Raw genomic sequence first — 22,014 nt, forward strand, 5'->3', positions numbered from 1 at the left:
GAATGTTGACTATTGCACATTCTTTTTGCATAAATTCCCTGAACCAAATTCAATAATGGCAGGAGGTCATTTGGATTTTGAAGCAATTATAGAAACATGTTTTAACAGAAATTACTGTTATACTGTGACTGAGTGTTAGATAAAAGAATGTGGTGTTCCTTGCTAGGTAAAAACAAAAATGATATATATATATATATATATATATATATATAGAGAGAGAGAGAGAGAGAGAGAGAGAGAGAGAGAGAGAATCTTTGTATGTGGTTTATTTATATATAAATATATAGATATAAAAGTAAAAAATGCTTGTCTCACCGCTCCTCTCGAGTAGCACGCACACACAAGCGTGCACACACACACACACACACTATGCATAGCTCAAAATACTGTATGTGGATAACTTAGTAAAATATCTCCAAAGAGGAGTAGCCTTTAGTGGACCATGAGTGGTTGGAAAAAATATATTTATTTTTAACATTCATAATAAAAAAGAGAGAGATACTAAGATATGTAACATGGTTGATGTTCCAGGAGGGATAAGCCAAATGGCTAATGATTTAGGTAAACTAGAGTTGTGGCAACTGACATTTAATGTGGATACGTGCAAGATAATGCATCTTGGACGTAAAAACCCAAGGGCAGAGTACAGAATATTTGATAGAGTCCAAACCTCAACATCTGAGGAAAGGGATTTAGGGGTGATTATTTCTGATGACTTAAAGGTAGGCAGACAATGTAATAGAGCAGCAGGAAATGCCCGCAGAATGCTTGGTTGTATAGGGAGAGGTATTAGTAGTAGAAAGAGGGAAGTGCTCATGCCATTGTCCAGAACACTGGTGAGACCTCACTTGGAGTATTGTACGCAGTACTGGAGACCGTATCTTCTGAAGGATATTGATACCTTAGAGAGAGTTCAGAGAAGGGCTACTAAACTGGTTGATGGATTGCAGGATAAAACTTTCCAGGAAAGGTTAAAGGAACTTAACATGTATAGCTTGGAGGAAAGACGAGACAGGGGGGATATGATAGAAACATTTAAATACATAAAGGGAATCAACACAGTAAAGGAGGAGACTATATTTAAAAGAAGAAAAACTACCACAACCAGAGGACATAGTCTTAAATTAGAGGGGCAAAGGTTTAAAAATAATATCACAAAGTATTACTTTACTGAGAGGGTAGTGGATGCATGGAATAGCCTTCCAGCTGAAGTGGTAGAGGTTAACACAGTAAAGGAGTTTAAGCATGCGTGGGATAGGCATAAAGCTACCCTAACTATAAGATAAGGCCAGGGACTAATGAAAGTATTTAGAAAACTGGGCAGACCAGATGGGCCAAATGATTCTTATCTGCCGTCACATTCTATGTTTCTATGTTTCTATGAGTGCAAAAATAGCTGAAATAGCACTTATTCAGAGAACTAAACAAAATGTATAGAATGAATAAAACATATATAAACAGGCTATATACTTTCTATAAAAGAATGCTATACCCCTTGTGATTGTAAATCCCATTACTTGAAACACCCCTTGCTTTTACTGGTGTCATTACCGCAGAATGTGCAGCAAGATACTCAAAACGGCAGCAAAAAATATGAGGGGACCTTTGGCCCCTGTGCTTCCGAGAATGACTGGAGGGGAAAGAAAAAGAATGACACTTTCATAAAAAAATAAATTTTTATTACAGATAAGATGATATCAGAGAGCAGTTATTAAACTTGGTATCAGATGGGAGTTTTGGATGCAGTGATGAAGGAATGAATGGACATGGTTTTTATAGATTAACGGGAAAGTAAAGACTTTAAGTCAAATGAAAGCTCTTTTAATGCAGAGGGGTTGATGCTTATCTGCTGAGTGAAGATGAGGTTGTTTTATAACTCTCTGAATTAAAAGGAGATTAGTCTATGGGGCCAAATGGCATGAGCCCAAGAATATCAAAAGAGCCAAGATTTATGCTTACAGCATTACTAACTGACCTTTTCAAAAAATATTTAATAACAGGAGTTGTGCCATGTGATTGGTGAATTCCGTGTGCCAAATTATTAAAAGTAAAGTAGCCTTTTTAACAGAAAGATAGAGGTATGTAAAACCATCAAAAAGGGCAGAAATTTAACTTGCTGCATTTCATGAATTCCTGCAAACACCCTTTGTTTTCTTCGTATTTATGCCGTTACTTCTTAAAGCGACACCAGGACTACTACAGCTTATTGTAATTGTTCTTTTGAGTATAGTCAGTCTCTGCCAGCATTTTGCTGTAAACACTGCCGTTTTAGAGAAAATACAGTGTTTCTGTTATAGCTTAGGAACACTTCTAATGGCCACTTGTCAGATGCTGAACTTTCCCCATAAAGATGCTGTAACGGCTACCCAGGTAGTGAAAGGGTATCAGCCGTTGGAGACGTCCTTTTTCCCGGCAAGCTGCTGTGTAGTAATGAAGTTGCTTATTCCCATCCACAAGATCCAAGAGGAGCGTCAGGTTTAGCTGTTAGAAAGCAAGGTAATTATGCAGTAAATCCCCTTCCAAGAACGAGATGAGGCTACGTTTTGAAGGGTCAAGAAGAACTAAATTTTAATGACAAGGATTCTCCTTTTATGCGATTCTGTCCACGAAAAGGAGACACCTACATAATTAGGACAGTAACCAATAACAAACATGGTACATCCCACACATTTCCTCCCCTCAGATAAACAGTTAACATAATTAACACATACACATTTTTACCCGAGTTTTGTATGTACCCCAAATACTTGGGGTACATCCATAAATCCAGTATCCCCAAATAGCCCCAATCTGGGGGAACAACATATTTAAAAATCATCCCATTCAGTTAAGGGGTTCGGGAGTTATGGGACTTTAAAGTTTTGACCGACTGAACAGGCACACTAGCCGAAAATAGTTCCATAAGTTTTGGCCTTGCGGTCAGTCCTCGTTCGTGCGGTCGGTCTTCGTTCATGTGGTGAAAAGGCACGAAAATCTTGCCATCCATGAATTTCCTGATGGTCGCTAAAATCCCTGTATGTGGTATAGTCTATCTACCGAACGGCAGAACGGGCGGTGGTTTCAGCACGAATTTACGGTGTTATGGAGGTCTCAGCGGTGTTCGCCTACTCGAGTGTCCGATTTTGGTTCCAGACACTCGACGGCAAATCACCACTGTTCGTGAACTAAGATGACCGCGAACACGTGTAAAAGTCCCGAAATGGCGACCACCTAGGAACTGAAACAAAGAGTTTGTGCGTTTCATACGGATGGTAAGTGCCGATCTGGGAGGTAAAATACCACATAATTAAATAGCAGGGTGGTCCGGTGTTCGGTAGTTTGTGTTTGTTTTTATACATGCTGAGTCTCTACCGTATGGGTTGCATAAATAGACGAATGTTGGTAAAAGTCCGAACTGTGATAAAAGTAATCCACATGAACCAGGTAAGCATATTCCATTGTGGCTATAGTCTCTGTTATTGTAAATGGACCTGGTTAGTTGTTAAAGGGTCGGTTTAGCAATAAGTATTCCCAGGCAAAAGGTAAGGTTCTGTTACAGATGCATTCATTCAATTCATGGGAGATGCTGATTGGCCAGGGTGATGTTTGGCTCCGCCCCTTCCCCTTCGTCTTGGCTGAGATAATCAGAATTGACAATCTCAGCCAATCCTATGGGAAAGCATTGGGATTAGCTGCATTCATCAATTCTGATGATGTCAGCCAAGGAGGCGGAACCAGCGCTGGTGGACCCATGCTGCACTGGAAACAAGGTGAGTTTTAACTATATTTAAGGGCAGCAAGGTGGGCCAGGGGGGCTAAATAGTGTTTTTAAAACTATAGGGTCCGGAATACAAGTTTATGTTCCTGACCCTATAGTGTTTCTTTAAGTTTCATATGCAGAGGAATTATAGTTATTATTAGCTATTCCATGTGTGTTGTGTGCATGTCTGTGTGTAACAGTAATTGCAGTAAATAAATTTAAATGCATGCCCTAATGCACAACCACTTTTGCATGCCAGCAAATATAATACCTGTAGTGGTAAAATTTTAGGTTAAGATGGTCCTAGGCATTATGAATGTATGTTAGGAACAAGTCATGATCTTGAGTGGGGCAGAGAATTTTAGGATTGTAGAACAGAGTAGAAGCCAGACTAAGGTGTATTCAGCATTCCGAGGGAAAAGTACCTGCTGCAGGTGTTCCTGATTAATTCACAAATAAAACCTATTTACAAAGTTACATAGCTGAAAAGAGACTTGCGTCCATCAAGTTCAGCCTTCCTCACATATGTTTTTGCTGTTCATCCAAAAGAAGGCAAAAAACCAATTTTGCAACAAACTAGGAACAAATTCCTTCTTGACCCCAAAATAGCAGTCAGATGTCTCCTTGGATCAAGCAGCTATTATCCCACTAATAAGAAATTATATCCCTGTATCTTATGTTTTTACAAGTATTAATCCAATTGCTGTATAATCATCTGTATGGACTCTGATAAAACCACCTCTTCTGGCAGAGAATTCCATATCCTTATTGCTCTTACTGTAAAAAAAACCTTTTCTTTGCCTTGAATTAAATCTTTCTTCCAGCCTAAATGTGTGACCTCATGTCCTATGTAAAGCCCTGTTTATGAATAGTTTTCTAGTTAACGGTTTGTACAACCCCCCGAATATATTTGTATAATGTTGTCATATCCTCTCTCAGGCACCGTTTTTCCAAACTAAAGAGATTAAACATTTTTAACCTTTCTTCGTAACTAAAATGCTCCATTCCTTTTATCAATTTTGTAGCTCGTCTCTGCACTATTTCTAGTACCATGATATCCTTCTTCAGAACAGGCGCCTAAAATTGCACAGCATATTCAAGGTGTGGTCCTACCAGTGATTTATAAAGAGACCAAATTATATTTTAATCCCACGAATGTATGCCCCTATTTGTACATGTCAAAACCTTACTGGCCTTAGCAACTGCAGATTGACATTGCATATTGCTGCCTAATATGTTGTCTATAACAATTCCCAAATCCTTCTCGTGTGTGGTTATCCCTAATTCACTCCCATATAGGGTGTAAGTTGCTTGTGCATTCTTGACCCCGAAGTGTATAACTTTGCATTTCTCTACATTAAATTCCATCTGCCATTTTAGTGCCCAGTCCCCCAATCTATCCAAATCCCTCTGCAGCAAAGCAATATCCTGCACACATTTTATGTGTCTATGCAAACACTGAAACATGGCTTTCAATGCCTATTTCAAGATCCATTTATGAATATGTTTAATAGAAGCGGTCCCAAAATAGAACCCTGAGGGACACCACTTACCACTTTTGTCCAGCCTGAAAATATACCGTTAATGACAACTCGTAGTACTCTATCCTTAAGCCAATGTTCTACCCAAGAACAAGAATAATAATCTAGACCAATTTCTTTTAATTTGAAGACTAACCTATTGTGAGGAACCATATTGAATGCCTTGGCAAACTCCAAGTAGATCACATCCACTGCAACACCCTGATCTATACTTCTACTTACTTCTTTGTAGAATGCAATTAGGTTAGTTTCATAAAACCATGTTGATTATTGCTAAAAACAAAGTTCTTCCCAATGAAGATATATATTTAGTATATCTGTCAGTGGCCCTGCAGGTATGATGTAAAGCAAATTATATATTTTTGTGGAAGATGTGCAAATATTTGCTTTGGGAAGATATTCCAGAAGGTATTAAGTAAATGAATAATAATTTAGAGGAACTAGAAGCATGGTCAATATACTGGGAATCTTAGAATATGAAAAAGCTATAGACAAATGTGCATTTAGCACACAGAAACCCAAAGACTGTATGTGGACAGAATTTTATTGCATAAACAGAGAAAGTGAACTCTGGGTAATATGTCGGGGAGTTAAAATTAAGTGAGGCATGTGACAGAGCAACAGGAAAAGCCAATAGAATGTTTGGATGTATAAGAAGATGGATTAGGAAATAGAACTTTGTGGTGTTTTTACCACTTTATACATCTTTTGTTATACCTCTTCTTAAGAAAACTACATGGTGTAAATTTGAACAAGTGTTATTAGCAAGGTCTTCATTTTAAAATATATCAAAAAGACCAAGACTCTTAATTAGTGATGTCCCGAACAGTTCGCCATAGCTTGTTCGTGGCGAACGCGGCGGGCAAACATATGCGATGGTCGGTCCATCCCCTATTCGTTATGGAGGTGGGAGGGTCTGGGAGGGAGGGTCTGCTGCTGATTGGCTGGAATGTGTCTGCTGACTGTGAGGTACAGGGTCAAAGTTTACTCAATGATGACGAATAGGGGGCGGACCGACCATCGCATATGTTCGCCGGCGAACTTTTTTTTCTTTTTTTTTTACAAAATGAAATGTAGATGTACGGAACAGCTTAACATCAGTAGTGCTAAGGACTAATTTCATGGGAAGCTTCTTAATTGAATGGATGCATGCTAGGTCTGAGAAAGTAAAATCAAGCATAAAACCTGGACTTTTAAGAAACGTATGCACTAGATTAGTTTTATCTGCTATCATATGTATATACGGTATCTATGTTTCTCGCCATTGGATTGTAAGTACTCACCAGTAAGTGTGGCTTTTGTAACCTGGCCAGAATTTCTTGGCACCCTGAGCTCATGGTACTGATCCCCAGCTAGTGTGCTGTAGACCACGCGGTATCCATCACCCTCTGCTTCGCTGTTATCCCATTCCAAGTCCAATGTGGACGAAGCCCGGGATGTCACTCGTAGATTTTTTGGGGCATCCAGCTCTGAGAATGGAATGGTGAAATGTAGGTAGATGTTTAAAGGTCCGCTAAGCATGTTTTATTTGGTAACATAGGGTGAAACTTGGCTACTTCATCTCAGCAAATGGTATGAGTGCTGAGTTGGTTATAAATGTCATCAATTACTGGTAAGATGAATTATATTGCTCTTCTTGACAGAACTGACATTTGGACCTGACATATGGAAGAACAACATTCATCTTGAAAAAGAGTTATTATAGAACATGACCTGCACACCCAAGAGAAAATGTTCAAATAACTAAATATACTTATATTTCTTTAGAAAACGTATAAGGTTTTCAGGATTATCAGATTGGCAGAAGCTGAGTAACTAACTAAGTGATACGTTCCTGAGCTGGAAGGAAGGTAGGAGAATAAATTCATGTTTTTTTATATCTCACCAACATTAAACCAGTTGAACAGAGCTTGTATCAGTCACTGATGTATTATGTGTCAGTTGAACTGGTTTGAGTACCCTGCATTACACTTGGCATACTAAACAGAGCCTTGAACAGATGTCAGTGTCAATGTTTGAAAAGACAATTGTACAATTTGTCCTTCAATGTCTGTATGATGGCAGTAATTACTGTTTCTGAGGTCCCATCTACCATGTGGCATTTATTCTCTTCCAGACCTTGTGCAGATCACAGATTGAAAATAAGAATATCTACTGCATGTTATGATTCCTCAACATATCACTATAACTATATAGATGGCTATATCTGGCACATATTGAATTAAATTTAACTCTTTATTTACAAAGACCCGATGAAACGGCACCCTTTTTAATACAATATATACATCCATTAAGTCTAACTCTTAGACATGATACTGTATCTCTGTTCACTTCCTGATATGGTATTCTGTGATGACTAAGCTAAAGCCAGGCGTATTTCCAATAATAATATAGGTACCTGTAGTGAAGTTTGTACTGACTGGGACACTTTGTGTATCGCCCCGAACACCTCTTACAGACACTTCATATTTGGAGCCTGGCCTCAGTACTTGCATGGAGTATTGGCTCAGAGCTGGCTGTAAGCGGAAAGTGGTCTTCTCTCCATCTCCATTGATAGGTCCGTATTGTAGCTGGATAAAATCGAGTCTTGCTCTGGCTGGGGTCCATTCCACAAAAGCAACTGTGTCTGAGACATCTCGAACTAGTATGTGTGATGGACCATCTATTGCTGAGGAAGAAGGAAAATGTTATTATCATGTTAATACTTACATTTTAAACCCCTCCCTCCGCCCCCCCAAATTATCACCACTTGACTCGTGACCTTTAGTACTCGTCTGCAGAAGACTGATCAGACATTTTTCTCATATTTCATATCCAAAATATAACATAATCCTCCAACAGTCTGTAGTATTCTGTTTTATGTTTCCTATGGTAACCAACTTAAAAGACAGAAGCCATATTAATAATGGCTGATATGTCCAAAAAAGTAAGGATCATAATGTTTTGTCAAAATATCTTACAAGAGAAATGTTATAAATCTTTTTCTCCCCCCGCCCCCCATGAAATACATAATATAAACCAAAAGCACTATTTGACTGTATTTTTAAGAACACTTTAACTGTATTCTATTGCAGATCCCTAAAGGCACTCTGACTACGAAACGATTCAAACTTAATTTCTCTACTGCCAGTATTGTTGACATATTGTATGAAAAATAAATGAATTTGAAGTTATAAGGGATGGATAAATACGTAAAGAAGTTTAGAATTGTTTATCAGTACCCATTGATAAGTAGTGTTTGGTATTTGGCTAATTAATTTGTCATTTTGACCCTAGCTGTTCAGACAGGTGGGATCCATGTTGCTCATTTAGGTCAATACCTGCGTGTAGGACTGAATATGGGCACTCGTTGTTTGTTATATAAGTTGTATCCTGTAGAGTTCCCCTGCTTTCTTACCAGTGGTTACAGTTCCAGATGTGGGCGCACTCCTCGCTTGGCCCTTCAGAGAAACGATGCTGACAGTGTACTCCTCACCAGGCTTCAACCATGTCTGGTTAAAAGAAGTGACGCTACTAGGAAGCTGAGCTGTCAGTCCTCCTTCGTTACTCTAACACAGGAGAAAGATTATGCAAGTTTAGATAACATAACACTGCGGTTAAATAAGGTGAGTGACATTTTCGCTTATTAGTACGGTAAAGCGTGAAACATTGAACAGTTATTACAGTTAAGCAGCAAAATTAAATTGAAGAAAAGCACACAGTCCAACGAGCTTAACCTATACAAATATCCATATCTTATTTAGTTTTGAGTTCACACATGGAATGTTCCTGAAAAATAAAGGTTTGTTTGTGTTCATAGGTCTAGAAGAATAGGAGAATGTCTGCACAATAGTCATGATAAACACCACCTTGGGCTATATTGGGCTTTTTACATTTTCCATCTCATTATTAAAAGGTATAGACCCATGGATCACACATGAATGCAATATTTTAATGTAATTATGTACAAAATATCACTAAAATACCATTTAGCCAAAATTAGCTACACAAAACTCACACAAATACTAATGCCGAATGGCCCATGTTTTGACTGTAATTGGTCATATATCAGTATATATCGCCTTTCTTTTTCTTTCTCCTTATCCCATTTATACATGAATAGTCACTTTACTTTTTATTCTTTTTAAGTGCAATTCAATCACTTAAGTTATAAGGATTATATATTTCCACTCTTCATAAAGCTCCAATTGCTAATAAGATAAGTAAATTTCTGATCGCTGTGTATTAAAAGACAGCGTCTATATATTTCCTGATTTACATCATCTAGTTAATATCAAGATTTGTCAAATGATTACTTATGTGCCAAATTACATCTTGTATATTATGGAGTATACTATTTTGAATATCAATGATGCTTAAGAGTTAGGATAATAAAAAGTGATGTTTAAAGTTAGACTGAGGACAATCATAATACGAAATTCAAGAGATTAAGACTAAAGAAACAGTCTGACCACCCTAACCACTTCATTTCACATTGTATCTTTTTCATTATTATTATGAAAGAAAAGGAATCAGTGTGCATTTTTCATCAAAGTGACTAATATGGGTTACCCATTGAGCCTTTGAATTCAATAGTCTGATCTGCCACCATTTGCCACCAATACTACCAATATCTCTCATCGATTACACTCGGAATTTCATTTATCATATTGAGCATACAGATACAGAATCTTCAGTTGTATGTAACTAAACACATACTGAGTAAGAACAATATAATACAATTTATTTTAATCAGTTTTCTGTGCATCAAACACAGTTCAATGACATACGCTCAAAATCTGCGTAAGTTACCGTGACTCTAGATACTTTTTATAGTATGATGTTACTGACATTTGATTTATAATCCTGTCTAAAATCAGTAATATCCCCATTGCCAAGCTTCATGTCATACCATGAGATGTAATTACTGGAATCTCACTTGTATGCAAGCAATAATGCCAGTTCATATCAAGAACATCTCGGCTTTCGGCAAACATAATTGAAACCTTTTATTCTGCAAATGCATCACTTTCTACTTGAAGCAAAATGAGATGAAGTTCAGACTCCTTATCTTGCTACTTTGCCCTTCTATTTTCAATTTCTGTTGATGATGCTCCCATCCAACCAGTCATTGAGGCGTCGAGCTGCTGAGCATGGAATGACATCAAATCATTCACCAAAATGTGACAATTCTTCCCGGCAACAAACAAGACTCCAATATCCTTAAACCCTTGTCTGACTTCTCCTGCCTTGACAATGTTGGCTGATAGCTGCCCACACGCTCTCTTCTAACCATCAAACGACAATACATATCACTTCTAAAAAGATCTTTCTTATAAAGGACAACTGACACGAGCTCAATCACATATGTCATGACTTCTAAAGAGCTTTTTAAACACATCCACATTGCATCCGCAAGCTAACAAGGACACGTTCTTTCTATACTCTGTTGCAGAATAAAGAACAATTTAAGTCATTCTCAGCAGAAAAGCTGAACTAACATTTGGCCTAAACCCAGTGGATTCTGTTTATGCTGCCAAGGGACATTTAGGGGAATGTAATTGTCTTCAGCAACATTTTTATCACATTTTCTGTGATGCCATATTTAAATGAGTACTAATGATTAAAATTAAAAAAGTCACACATGTTTAAAAATCCCATACTTCAAGATAATATCTGTAGAAATTAAACAAATAAATACAAATAAAAAGTGTGAATGTATATTTAGGCTGGGGGCCATCAAGGGGGTAATTCTCATTCCTGGGCTACCCTACGCTCTTAAAGGAAACATAACCAATCTGGCAAATTGCAATGTGAAAAAAGGAAATACAAGCCTTATATTTCACCCTGTAACTTTCCAAAACACCATAAAACCTGTACATGGGGGTACTGTTGTACTCGTGAGCCTTTGCTGAATACAAATATGTGCATTTTATTACAGTAAAAGCTAACAGTATTATGACATTCACAGTTAAAATGCCATGCAGAACTAAAAATATATTTTTTTAAATCCTAATTTAATTTCTCACACATTTTTTAGATTGTAGTCATAATGAATTATGTTTCGTATCACCCGATCTTAACTCAATCAACATACAATTCACTTGCTGAAGACTAAATTTAAGGCCAAAAGACCCACGAACAAACAACAACTGAAGACAGCTGCAGTGAAGGCCTGGCAAAGCATCATAAAGGAGGAAACCCAGCAATTAGTGATGTCCACGTGTGCCAGACTTTAAGCAGTCATTGCCTTCCAAGGATTCTCGACAAATTATTAAAAATTAACATTTTATGTATGATTGTGTTCATTTGTCCAATTACAGTTGAGCCCCTGAAATAAGGGAACTGTGTATGAAAATGGTTGCAATTCCTAAACATTTCATATTATATTTTTCTTCAACCCCTTGAATTAAGGCTGAAAGTCTGCACTTCAATTGTATCTCGGTTGTTTCATTTCAAATCCATTGTGGTGGCACACAGAGCCAAAATTCAGAAAATTGTGTCAATGTGCAAATATTTCTGGACCTAACTGTATAGTAACATTTTAATTTATAATAATATACATGTACCAATGCTGAATTTCCTACTGTAAGTATTGGAATGCAAGGAAGTTGGGGGGAGGGTTGGTGCCCCCATGTTGGATTTAGTATATAGAACTGCATTGCTTGAGCAGACAGTGGCAGATCAATCTCTGCAGTTCAGTATTTGAACACTAAATTGGGGATTCAATATGATAAGATAGCCCAGTGAACTTGTTGTGCTTATACCTTATCAAAACAAAGTATTTGTTTAAATTTATACCTTTACTTTTAAATGCTGTGATCCTTATGCCAAGGTAAGGCCCATTTTTGTCTGTACAAAGCTTTCTAAAATAACATGACTATTGATAATGTGAAGAACATCTGCTGACATTTATTCTAAACATTACTCTTCCACCTATTGTTATACTTTTGATTATTAACTACAATTTGCTGTCTCGGTTCCATTTCTGCTTTATTGATCAGGAAGCTGCCATTCCAAACTTGTATAAATAAACAATGACCTAGGGCATATGTCGTTGAATTCACACGCATGAGAAGACAAAGTTTATGAGCGGAATATATTGCTCAGTACTTCAATAAAACAAATTTTATTGAAGTTGCATAGAAATAAATCTATATGACCGGTTTCCAATTTTTGCTGGTAGAATCATTTTTTCAGAATATTGTTGCCGATAAATTTGCAAGAATGTTTAAACAGGACAAAAAGAATGTGTAAAATAAGCTAAGCCGAGGTTGGACATAACTTTATAGCCCTCCCAGAGGGATAATAACTGTTCTACAGCACCTTATGTTTTATGCTTGCTTGAAACAGTTGTTATCAAAACTCTATTTCAATGACGTTACAAACAGTCAATCAGTCCAGATCAGAAATGCGAGGAAAATTCCACTCACACTAGAGAAATGCTTCTTGATAAACCATAGTCCTCATTTGGAGTCTGTGACAGTATCATCCCACTCAGCATTGACTGGTTAATCAGAGTGGAAAAAAAAATCTACTCCAGATGTCTGAGATGTCAATCCTCAGCTTGCGTAGACTTGGCTGTAAATAGTCATTACAGGAGAGTGGAGTGAAGCTACCAGGAATTGTGCTGACAAATAGCTGCAAACTATTTCTTCCCATTCTCATGTTATTCCAGTACTTTTCATTAATCATTGGACAATGTAAGAACTGGAAGGTCCAAAAGATATAAGTAGACATTTTTTTTTTCAATATGCCTCCTCACAGACTGAACCAGACAGATACAGCATCATAGTTCTGCCACTGTACAACCCAAGGGATAATGAGTGTGTGTGTGTGTGTGGAGGGGGGGGGGGGGGAGAGAATTAAAGGGATCGAACTAATGTGGTGAAGTAGAAAATAATGCTCTGGGCAGCTGAAAATATAGTTATTGTGGCATAAAATGTCTCAAGATTCTCTCTCTCCCTCGCTCACTCTCTCTCTCTCTATATATATTTATATATAGATATATATACTGTATGCTTGGATGATCTTGTGTTCTATATAGTGATGGGAGTTAGAGATATGTCAGCGTACAATCCTTTTGAATCGGGACCTATGTTGTGAGACTTTTTTCTTGTAACAGAAAAAACATGCCTTTCAGTTTCTCTCCAACCACACCGGCCCCTGTAGTACCCAATACGTATGTTAAGGGCCACTTAAACACTCAAGCCAAACACTCAATCAATATGATAAGATAGCCCAAGGGAACCCATATATGGCAGGCTGGCATTGGATTAGCTAGCCCATGAGAACCCTAATATGGTAGGCTAGCATATGATACAGCGTTCAAGAGAACCCATGTATGGCAGGCTGTCATATGATAAGATAGCCCAAGAGCACCCTAATATGGCAGGCTGGCATATGATACAAAAGCCAAAGAGAACCCTAATATGACAGGCTGGCATATGATAAGAAGTCCAAGATAACCCTAATATGGCAGGCTGGCATATAATACAAAGCCCAAGAGAACCCCTGATATATGATAAGAAGCCCAAGACAATCCAAAATGGCTTATGCTTACATAGCCCAAGAGAACCCTAATATGGCAGGCTGACATATAATAAGAAGTCAAGAGAACCCTAAAATGACAGACTGGCTTATGCTTAGATAGCCCAAAAAAAACCTAATATGGAAGGCTGGCTTGTGCTTAGATAGCCCTAGAGAACCCATACATGGCAGACTGGCACATGATAAAATAATGCAAAAGAACCCATATGTAGCCGTTTGGCATATAAAAAAGAGCCCAAGAGAACCATCATATGGCAGGTAGGCACATGATAAGATAGCCCAAGATAATCCTAATATTTGTACTGGTCCTTACAAATACATTTAAGCAGCATATTTGACCATTTAGTTTATCTATTTGTGTCATAACGACTGTATGTAAGATAAATTCTGTTTTTGCTTTTTTTGTGCTTTTATACTAATTTTTCAGACGCTATGTGCAATATTTTTACCTTAATATTTCTATTGAAGGATGGATCTTAAGAAAGTGATTAATTGACATTATGTTCGTCTGAATAGCACTTTCTCTCTCTCTCTCTCTCTCTCTCTCTCTCTCTCTCTCTCTCTCTCTCTATATATATATATATATATATATTTGCTGTTTCATGTTTATGTTATGCTGCTAATTTTTCAAACAAAAAGTGCTTGGCAATTAAGTGCAGTCCCATAATGAGCTGTTGGCAATCCTACAACACACTTCTCATTCTTATCATCCACGTCACCAGCACAGATATATAAAATGAAAACAATATGTAATTATACATCTTGTAAGTAATTAGCACTGGAAATAATTAGTTGAAATGATACATTATATTAAGTGTCATTAGGCCATTTATCAAGGCTGGCATTTTTTAATGGACTCTTGAAATCTATTATTACCTATCAGGAAACTGTTAAACAGACGCAGGGGCAAACTGAGCCCCTGTAGCTGTGATTCTAACAACTCCTGAGCCTTGAGATGTTTAGTTAAATAAGAAGCTCTTCAACGGAAACCTATGAGACTCTTGTTATTCAAGCTCAAGAGGGTACTTTACGGTTCCAGAAATAGTTCTATATTCTTCCTAAAGTTACATTACAGTGTGCAATTCTTCAGACTAGTAAGAGATCAATAAACATGTTTCAAATCTTGCTAATGTACCAATGTCATAAATCCCCGTGATTATTCCTCTTGTAACTTCGAAACAAGTCATATAAATGTTTATTCTTCAAGACAGTTAAAGGAAAATAGTCCTTATTTGGTTCTACAAGATGATTTTTGAAAACAAGCAAAAAAAAAAAAAAAAAAAAAAAAAAGGTTCAGATACTGGCTTTGTATTTGGTACTAATTTGGATTAACCCGTTAATTTATTTTTTTTGTTTTGTTTATATAGCCCAACATTTATAACCCCGTTTTGCATTTTCAATGCTTCTCAGGGATACCTAAAAACATTTTAATTAGATAAATGTACGCAATTGTAATATTTCATTTTATTTTTTTCATCCTTTAAAGAAATAAAACAATTTTAGAGAGTATACTTTAATTCTTACCTTGCAACATTTCAAACAGAGTCTCAAATAGTAGCATGTTAGCTAAATACCATATTTATCATGCCCAGATGGTGTGAACAACATAGATAAAAAAAAAATTAAAAAAAATAAAAAAGGTTTATTACACTGCGTATTTGTACTTCTAGGTAACCTCATGGCATCGCTGGGATTGTAACTTCCTAAAAATTCCATCAGCTCTTTAGAAATTACAATATTGGATATAACACTAAACATGACCAATAGCAATCACGTGATGCTCTGTTTACTTTTAAATTTATTTTTAATATTTTGCAAGTGGAATTACAAAGCAAATCAGTCCAGAAGCAGCCACGGAGCACAGTGCAAATAAAGAGCAGAAATAGAAACATTGTTTCATTTTCTGACTTTCTGTTTGCAATCTATTTGCTAAGTACCACGTGCAAAGGATGGAGCATATAGCAATGGAAGACAGGAAACAAAGATGGAGGCACCCAGTTACAGGATAAACGGGTGTGAATTTTTACATTTCATTTTATATTTCACATCTCACAAATGCATATTTATTAAACATAATATTTCCATGTCATATTAAATGTAATATTAAAACTCTTAGGACATGAGAGTTACACTTTAATGTATTTTAAGAGCCCTTACTAGTCTACAACTGCTACAATACAGCCTTCAAGTATGACTTCCAAAAATGTTTGCAGAGAAGTTGGGAATTGGGAAGGATAACAGTTCTTCTGCAAAGATGCAGAGAGCAGAATGAGTCCCAGACAGATGGAAAGGTATGTTTCTTCATATGCCAAATTTTATTTTTCATTGCTTTGTGCCTTTTAATTAAAGGGACACTATAGTCACCAGAACAACTGCAGTTTAATGCAGTTGTTCTGGTGTCTAGGGCCTGTCCCTGCTGGCTATTTAATGTAAATACTGCCTTTTCAGAGCAAAGGCAGTGTTTACATTACTGCCTAGCAGCACCTCTAGTAGCAGTCACTCAGACGACCACTAGAGGTGCTTCCTGTGTCAGTGTTTCACAGTGTGCAGCACTGGCGTTCAGTGTCTCTGTGCTCTCCATGGTGGAGCTGAGCATTACCCATACAGATGCATTGTTTCTTTGCATCTCCATGAGGGAATGTTGACTGGTGCAGCGCTGCATTTTGCTATGCATGCACAATAGCCTACCAATGCTCTCCTAAGGATTGGATTGGCTGAGATTATCAAGTTTTAGGTGGGGCAAGCCACAGTGAGACTAGCACAGCGTGGGAAAAAAATGTGAGTAAACCTTTTTACTGTAAAGGGAGGGTGCTGGGGACCTATAAGTTATTTTACCACTATAGTGTCAGGAATACGTTTGTGCTGTGTTCATTAATGTAACTTTATTTTTTATACATGATCTATGCATGCTACATTTCATTTGTGCTTATACGGAGCTATTTTTGCATGCAGTACACTTGTGTCAATGCATGTACAACACCTATGGATTTACTTCATAATCAGAATGTGACTTTTAAATGTGTAGAAAAGGCTTCTCTGTCTGTGAAAGAAAACAAAAAGTGACTAAGAAAGTGCTTTATATTAAACAATTCTGTAAATGTGACTGACAGTAGATGACATGGGAGTAATAGACAGCAGCATATGCTGCCCTACGTTTAACAAGAATTTACCATGCTACATATATTTAGTAATACATAACATCATTTTGATTGAACTAAATGTCACACTGTTTAGAGGCAATAATTATAACAAATCATCCATGTTAGCATGGAATAATTGCTAAAAAAGAAGCATTTCTTTTTTATTAAAAGTCATATATTATATTTGACTTTTTTTTGTTGACTGGGCAATTGAATAATTTATATTGGGTAAGCAGTAAATTAAGTTTGCATAATTTTTTAGAGCTATTGAAATACAACAATGCCATTAAGGAGACATTTACACAAATTGCTATGTTTGGGATTACACTGTATGGTAATTCAACTGATATAAAATTGGCATTTGCTCTGCAAATTGTTACAATAACTGTTCTACTGAAATGTAGCACCTCAGAGATCTGATCTAGAAGTTAGATTGTCTAGTCCAGTGGTAGTCAACCTTTTTCTAACTACCGCCCACTAATGCATCTTTTTGGTTGAAAAAATTTCCTTACCGCCCACCAGTTTTCGCGCAAGTGCGGAATATTTTTTTCGAAAGGAGGGTGTTTTAAAAAAAATAAATGTACGTACATTTATCTTTTTATTTGCAATTAATGCATGTTTATAATGTTTTTAACTTTATAAAAAGTTTAATGAGAAAACAATAAAGTAAATTGAAATTACCTTTACTAGTGATTAATGAGATCCTTGAGGTTGTAAGGAACAAACGAAGGTCTCCTCTTTCGGTGATATTCAGACGACTTCTCTGTTTGCGCATAATATGATTTCTCATCTGTGCGTCAGCTCCCCTCTTCTCCCTCCTCAATTCCCCTCCCCACCTTTTCCCCCCCCTTTTTTTAACCTTCCTTATAGCAATGCCCAGTAGGAAGGCTGAGCTAGGTATCCCACTATAACAGACTGGCACACATACAGACACACATACAGACAGACAGACAGGCACACACACACATACAAAGACACATACACATACAGACAGACACAAGAAACAGACACACATATATACAGACAGACACACACACACACGACACATACATACACACATATATACAGACAGACACACACACACACACACATATACAGACAGACACACACACACACACACACGACACATACAAAGACACACACACAAAGACATACATACAAACACAAGACACATGTATACAGACATACACAAGACACATACATAAGACACACATACAGACACACACACAAAGACATACATACAAACACAAGACACATGTATACAGACATACACACAAGACATACATACAAAGACAAGACACACATATATACAGACATACACACACACAAGACATACATACAAAGACAAGACACATGTATACAGACATACACACAAGACACATACATAAGACACACACAAGACATACATACAAAGACAAGACACATGTATACAGACATACACACACAAGACACTTACATAAGACACACACAAGACATACATACAAAGACACATACACAAACAAACACACATTATATTTAAGTCACCCTCCTGTTTCCTACCTTTAAGGTGCAGGAGGGTGACTTTCCCTGGGGTCCAGTGGTGGCTCAGGTGCATGGGAGTCAGAGTTCCCACTCTGACTCCCTCCTCCTCCTTCCTCCCGCGCGGCTCTCTGTATGCTGGGAGGAGTGACCGGGGAATCACTTCCTCCCAGCAGATTTGATGTCATCACAGGGGGCCCGGTCGCGCTGTTAAAGCGCCCAGCGCTGACCGGGCCCCCTCACAATCCACATCCATCGGGTGGCCCTGACAGCATGGGCCACCCGATGGACCCCTCCATATGCGGCCCCGGCGGTTTGCCGCCGGGGCCGCAAGTGGTGATGGCGGTACCCAGTCACAGTGGTACCGCCGGCTCGCGCCCGCCCGCCTGCCCAATTTATAAAAAAAAAATTGAAAATCCCTACCGCCCACCTGGAATCCTGAAACGCCCACTAGTGGGCGGTAGGGACCAGGTTGACGACCCATGGTCTAGTCCAATATTAGTAATGTTCTCTGCTGTGCTGTACAGTCTATCTGAAGGAGTTGCAGTGGGAGAGATGTATCAAATGGTGACAAATTGGAGAATGTGGGAAAACTAAAATCGAATGTCAAAGATTCCGAGGAGTTTCTAAGGTAAGTTCTGTTAACTGTTACAAAACAAAAATATCGGCATCAACTTTTATTGCAATATCTGCATCAACCTGTTAAGAACTCATGTTAGGTGGTACACTACAACAAACAATGGATCTTAATTATGAACACCAAATAAAGATATAGGGATCCATTCAGTAAAGGTACACTCCAAGCACCATAACCACTGCAGCTAAATGTATTGGTGCAAAGAGCCAGTCCTTGCAGTCTCTCATTTGCTTTTGCAGTGAAGAAGCATTGTTTACAATAAGCTGAAATGACACTTGTAGTTGCTGTCACTAAGACAGTCACTAGGGATGCGTTCTCCCTACTGCAATGACAGCAGAACTGATGTTAGGTGTTTTCGCACTCAGTATAATGATGCATAAGTATAACGTGTATCTATGAGGAGATGCTGATTGGCATAGGGAGGCAATTGCTGTGCATGCACAGTAGGTCTCGACATCCTTCTCTATGTAAGAAGTATTGGATTGGTTGAGATCATCAGTAATGATGATCTCAGTGAGGGCAGGAACAGCAGGTGCAGCAATACTGTTACTGTGAGTGATAAAAGGTGCGTAAATATTCTTTATTTTCATCTAAATATGTAGGAAGAAACTAACATTTAAAAAAAATATATATAGTATTTCCAAGAATAGACATTCCCTTCAAATTGTGGTGACCTAAAAAGTAACTTTTAAAATTTACTTCATACTAGCAGCGTTCAAGAAAACTGAAATTGAAGAAAAAAGTAATTTTTCCCCACCTTTTCTATTTTGAGCTGAATTTTAGAATATGTATTTCGAAAAAAACATGTGATAAATGCATGGGTAATTTCTGGGTTATACACACTTCAAATAAATTAGTTTAAAAGGTTAAAAAAAAAAACGAATTCATTTAATTATACAACTTTTTTATCGATTGGAGTCTAGTGAAGTGAGAATTATGAGGAGTTCAAAGTGAATTTCAAATTTTACGCCAAAGTAGCCAACACAGCTTAGTCTTGGAACATTTTTCTAGTTACGCTATTTTGGCCTTAAATGTAATATTCACTTTGAATTTTCATCAAATCGTACATAGTGAATAACTCCTAATGTCTCAGAGAGTATCCTGAGTGGTGATTTTCTAAGCAGATCAAAGCCAGTTAATGAAGCTTCATTTTCAAACTGACAAATAGGCTCCAATTATTACAAATTGAGATTTCTCTAAAACCAGAATATGCACAAGTGAAAATAGATAATGCATTCATCAAAATTAACGAAATTACGGACAGTAAACATCTTTCCTAATGTGATATATTACAATAAATTCAAAGGAAACTTTACTTATTTACTTTTAATTCTGAACCATGCAGATGAATCTTATGCTAGAAGTAAGAAAGTTATATGTTATAGTGGATGAGAAGGTACCCGGAATCATTTCAATGTCAACAGAACGTTAGTGAACACAGTTATTAATCCAAGAATGGTCAGCAGACCAGATTTTCCACTGCTTTTGTTTGCCCCCATTTTTCATGAGCTGAACTCAAAGATCTAAGACTTTTACTATGTACACAAAAGGCCTATTTCTCTCAAATTTTGTTCACAAAGCTGTCTAAATCTGTGTTAGTGAGCACTTCTCCTTTGCCGAGATAATCCATCCACCTCACAGGTGTGGCATATCAAGATGCTGATTAGACAGCATGATTATTGCACAGGTGTGCCTTAGGCTGGCCACAATAAAAGGCCACTCTAAAAAGTGCAGTTATATCACACAGTACAATACCACATGTATATATGTATATGTGTATATGTGAGTGTATGTGTCAGTGTGTGTACATGTACATATCTATATCTGTGTGTGCATGTGTCAGTGTATATATGTGTGTGTATGTGTCAGTATGTATCTGTGTGTGTCATTGTGTGTGTGTGTGTCATTGTGTGTGTGTTTGTATCTGTGTGTGAGTGAGTCAGTGTACATCTGTGTGTGTATGTTTGTGAGTGAATGTGTGTGTATCTGTGTGTATGTGCAGGGCAGAATATATGCATACATCCCAGCACTTAAACGCCAACTCTACATACAAACACATTAAAACACAAACACTAAATACATCACTGATTTCAAATAGCAACAGTACATACAAACATACAACTGTATTCAAATGCCAACACTACACACAAATACATACACACATTCAAATACACAAAACATGCTTACATTTGTCAGCAGTCGTTTATTTCTATTGCATTAAGAAATGTTTATGCAATGTAATGTCCTTTATTGACAAATACTATAGTATTTACATATGTTGAATTAGCCTTATAACTGGAGGGACAGCGTGAATGCGGGTTGAAGGGTCGTACATGGGGAGGAATTCAATCAGAACATTTTTTTCTATGATAGAATGGTGTCAGAACACATGATGTCCTGCAGTTTGCTATGCATGGGGCTGCTTGGCCACAGACTGGTCAAAGTGCCCATGCTGATCCCTGTCCACCGCCGTAAGTGCGTACAATGGGGATGTGAGAGTCAAAACTGGACCATGAAGCAATGAAATAAGTTTGCATGGCATGGCAATGGTTTTCCCTGCCCTTCTTTCAGCAGGCTAATATACCCTGCCACACTGCAAAAGAAGTTCAGGAATGGTTTGAGGAACTTGACAAAGAGTTAAAGGTGTTATTTTGGCCTCCAAGTTCCTTAGATCTCAATCCATTTGAGCATCTATGTAATGTGCTGGAACAACAAATCCAATCCATGAAGGTCCCACCTCCAAACTTGCTGCACCTAAATGATCTTCTGCTATGGTCTTAATGTCAGATACCACAGGACACATTCAGAGGTCTTGTGGAGTCCATGCCTCTGCACATGCTGTTTTGGCAGCATGAGGGGGTCCTACATTATAATATGCAGGTGATTTAATATTATGACTGATCAGTGCAT

General features: G+C 37.6%; 1 protein-coding gene across 2 annotated transcripts in view; it reads right to left on the minus strand.

Moving 5' to 3' along the window:
* Positions 1-22,014, minus strand: part of TNR (tenascin R) — a 450,249-nt gene that overhangs the window by 60,687 nt on the left and 367,548 nt on the right. For both annotated transcript variants that reach the window (XM_063428241.1, XM_063428240.1), the window contains exons 7-9: positions 8,678-8,828; positions 7,679-7,948; positions 6,564-6,749 (exon numbers count right to left, since the gene is read on the minus strand). In XM_063428241.1, the coding sequence (XP_063284311.1) occupies positions 6,564-6,749; positions 7,679-7,948; positions 8,678-8,828 (607 nt within the window). The remainder of the gene's footprint in view (positions 1-6,563; positions 6,750-7,678; positions 7,949-8,677; positions 8,829-22,014) is intronic.

The sequence above is a fragment of the Pelobates fuscus genome, chromosome 7, assembly GCF_036172605.1.
Source record: "Pelobates fuscus isolate aPelFus1 chromosome 7, aPelFus1.pri, whole genome shotgun sequence".
Classification (NCBI taxonomy): Eukaryota; Metazoa; Chordata; class Amphibia; order Anura; family Pelobatidae; genus Pelobates; species Pelobates fuscus.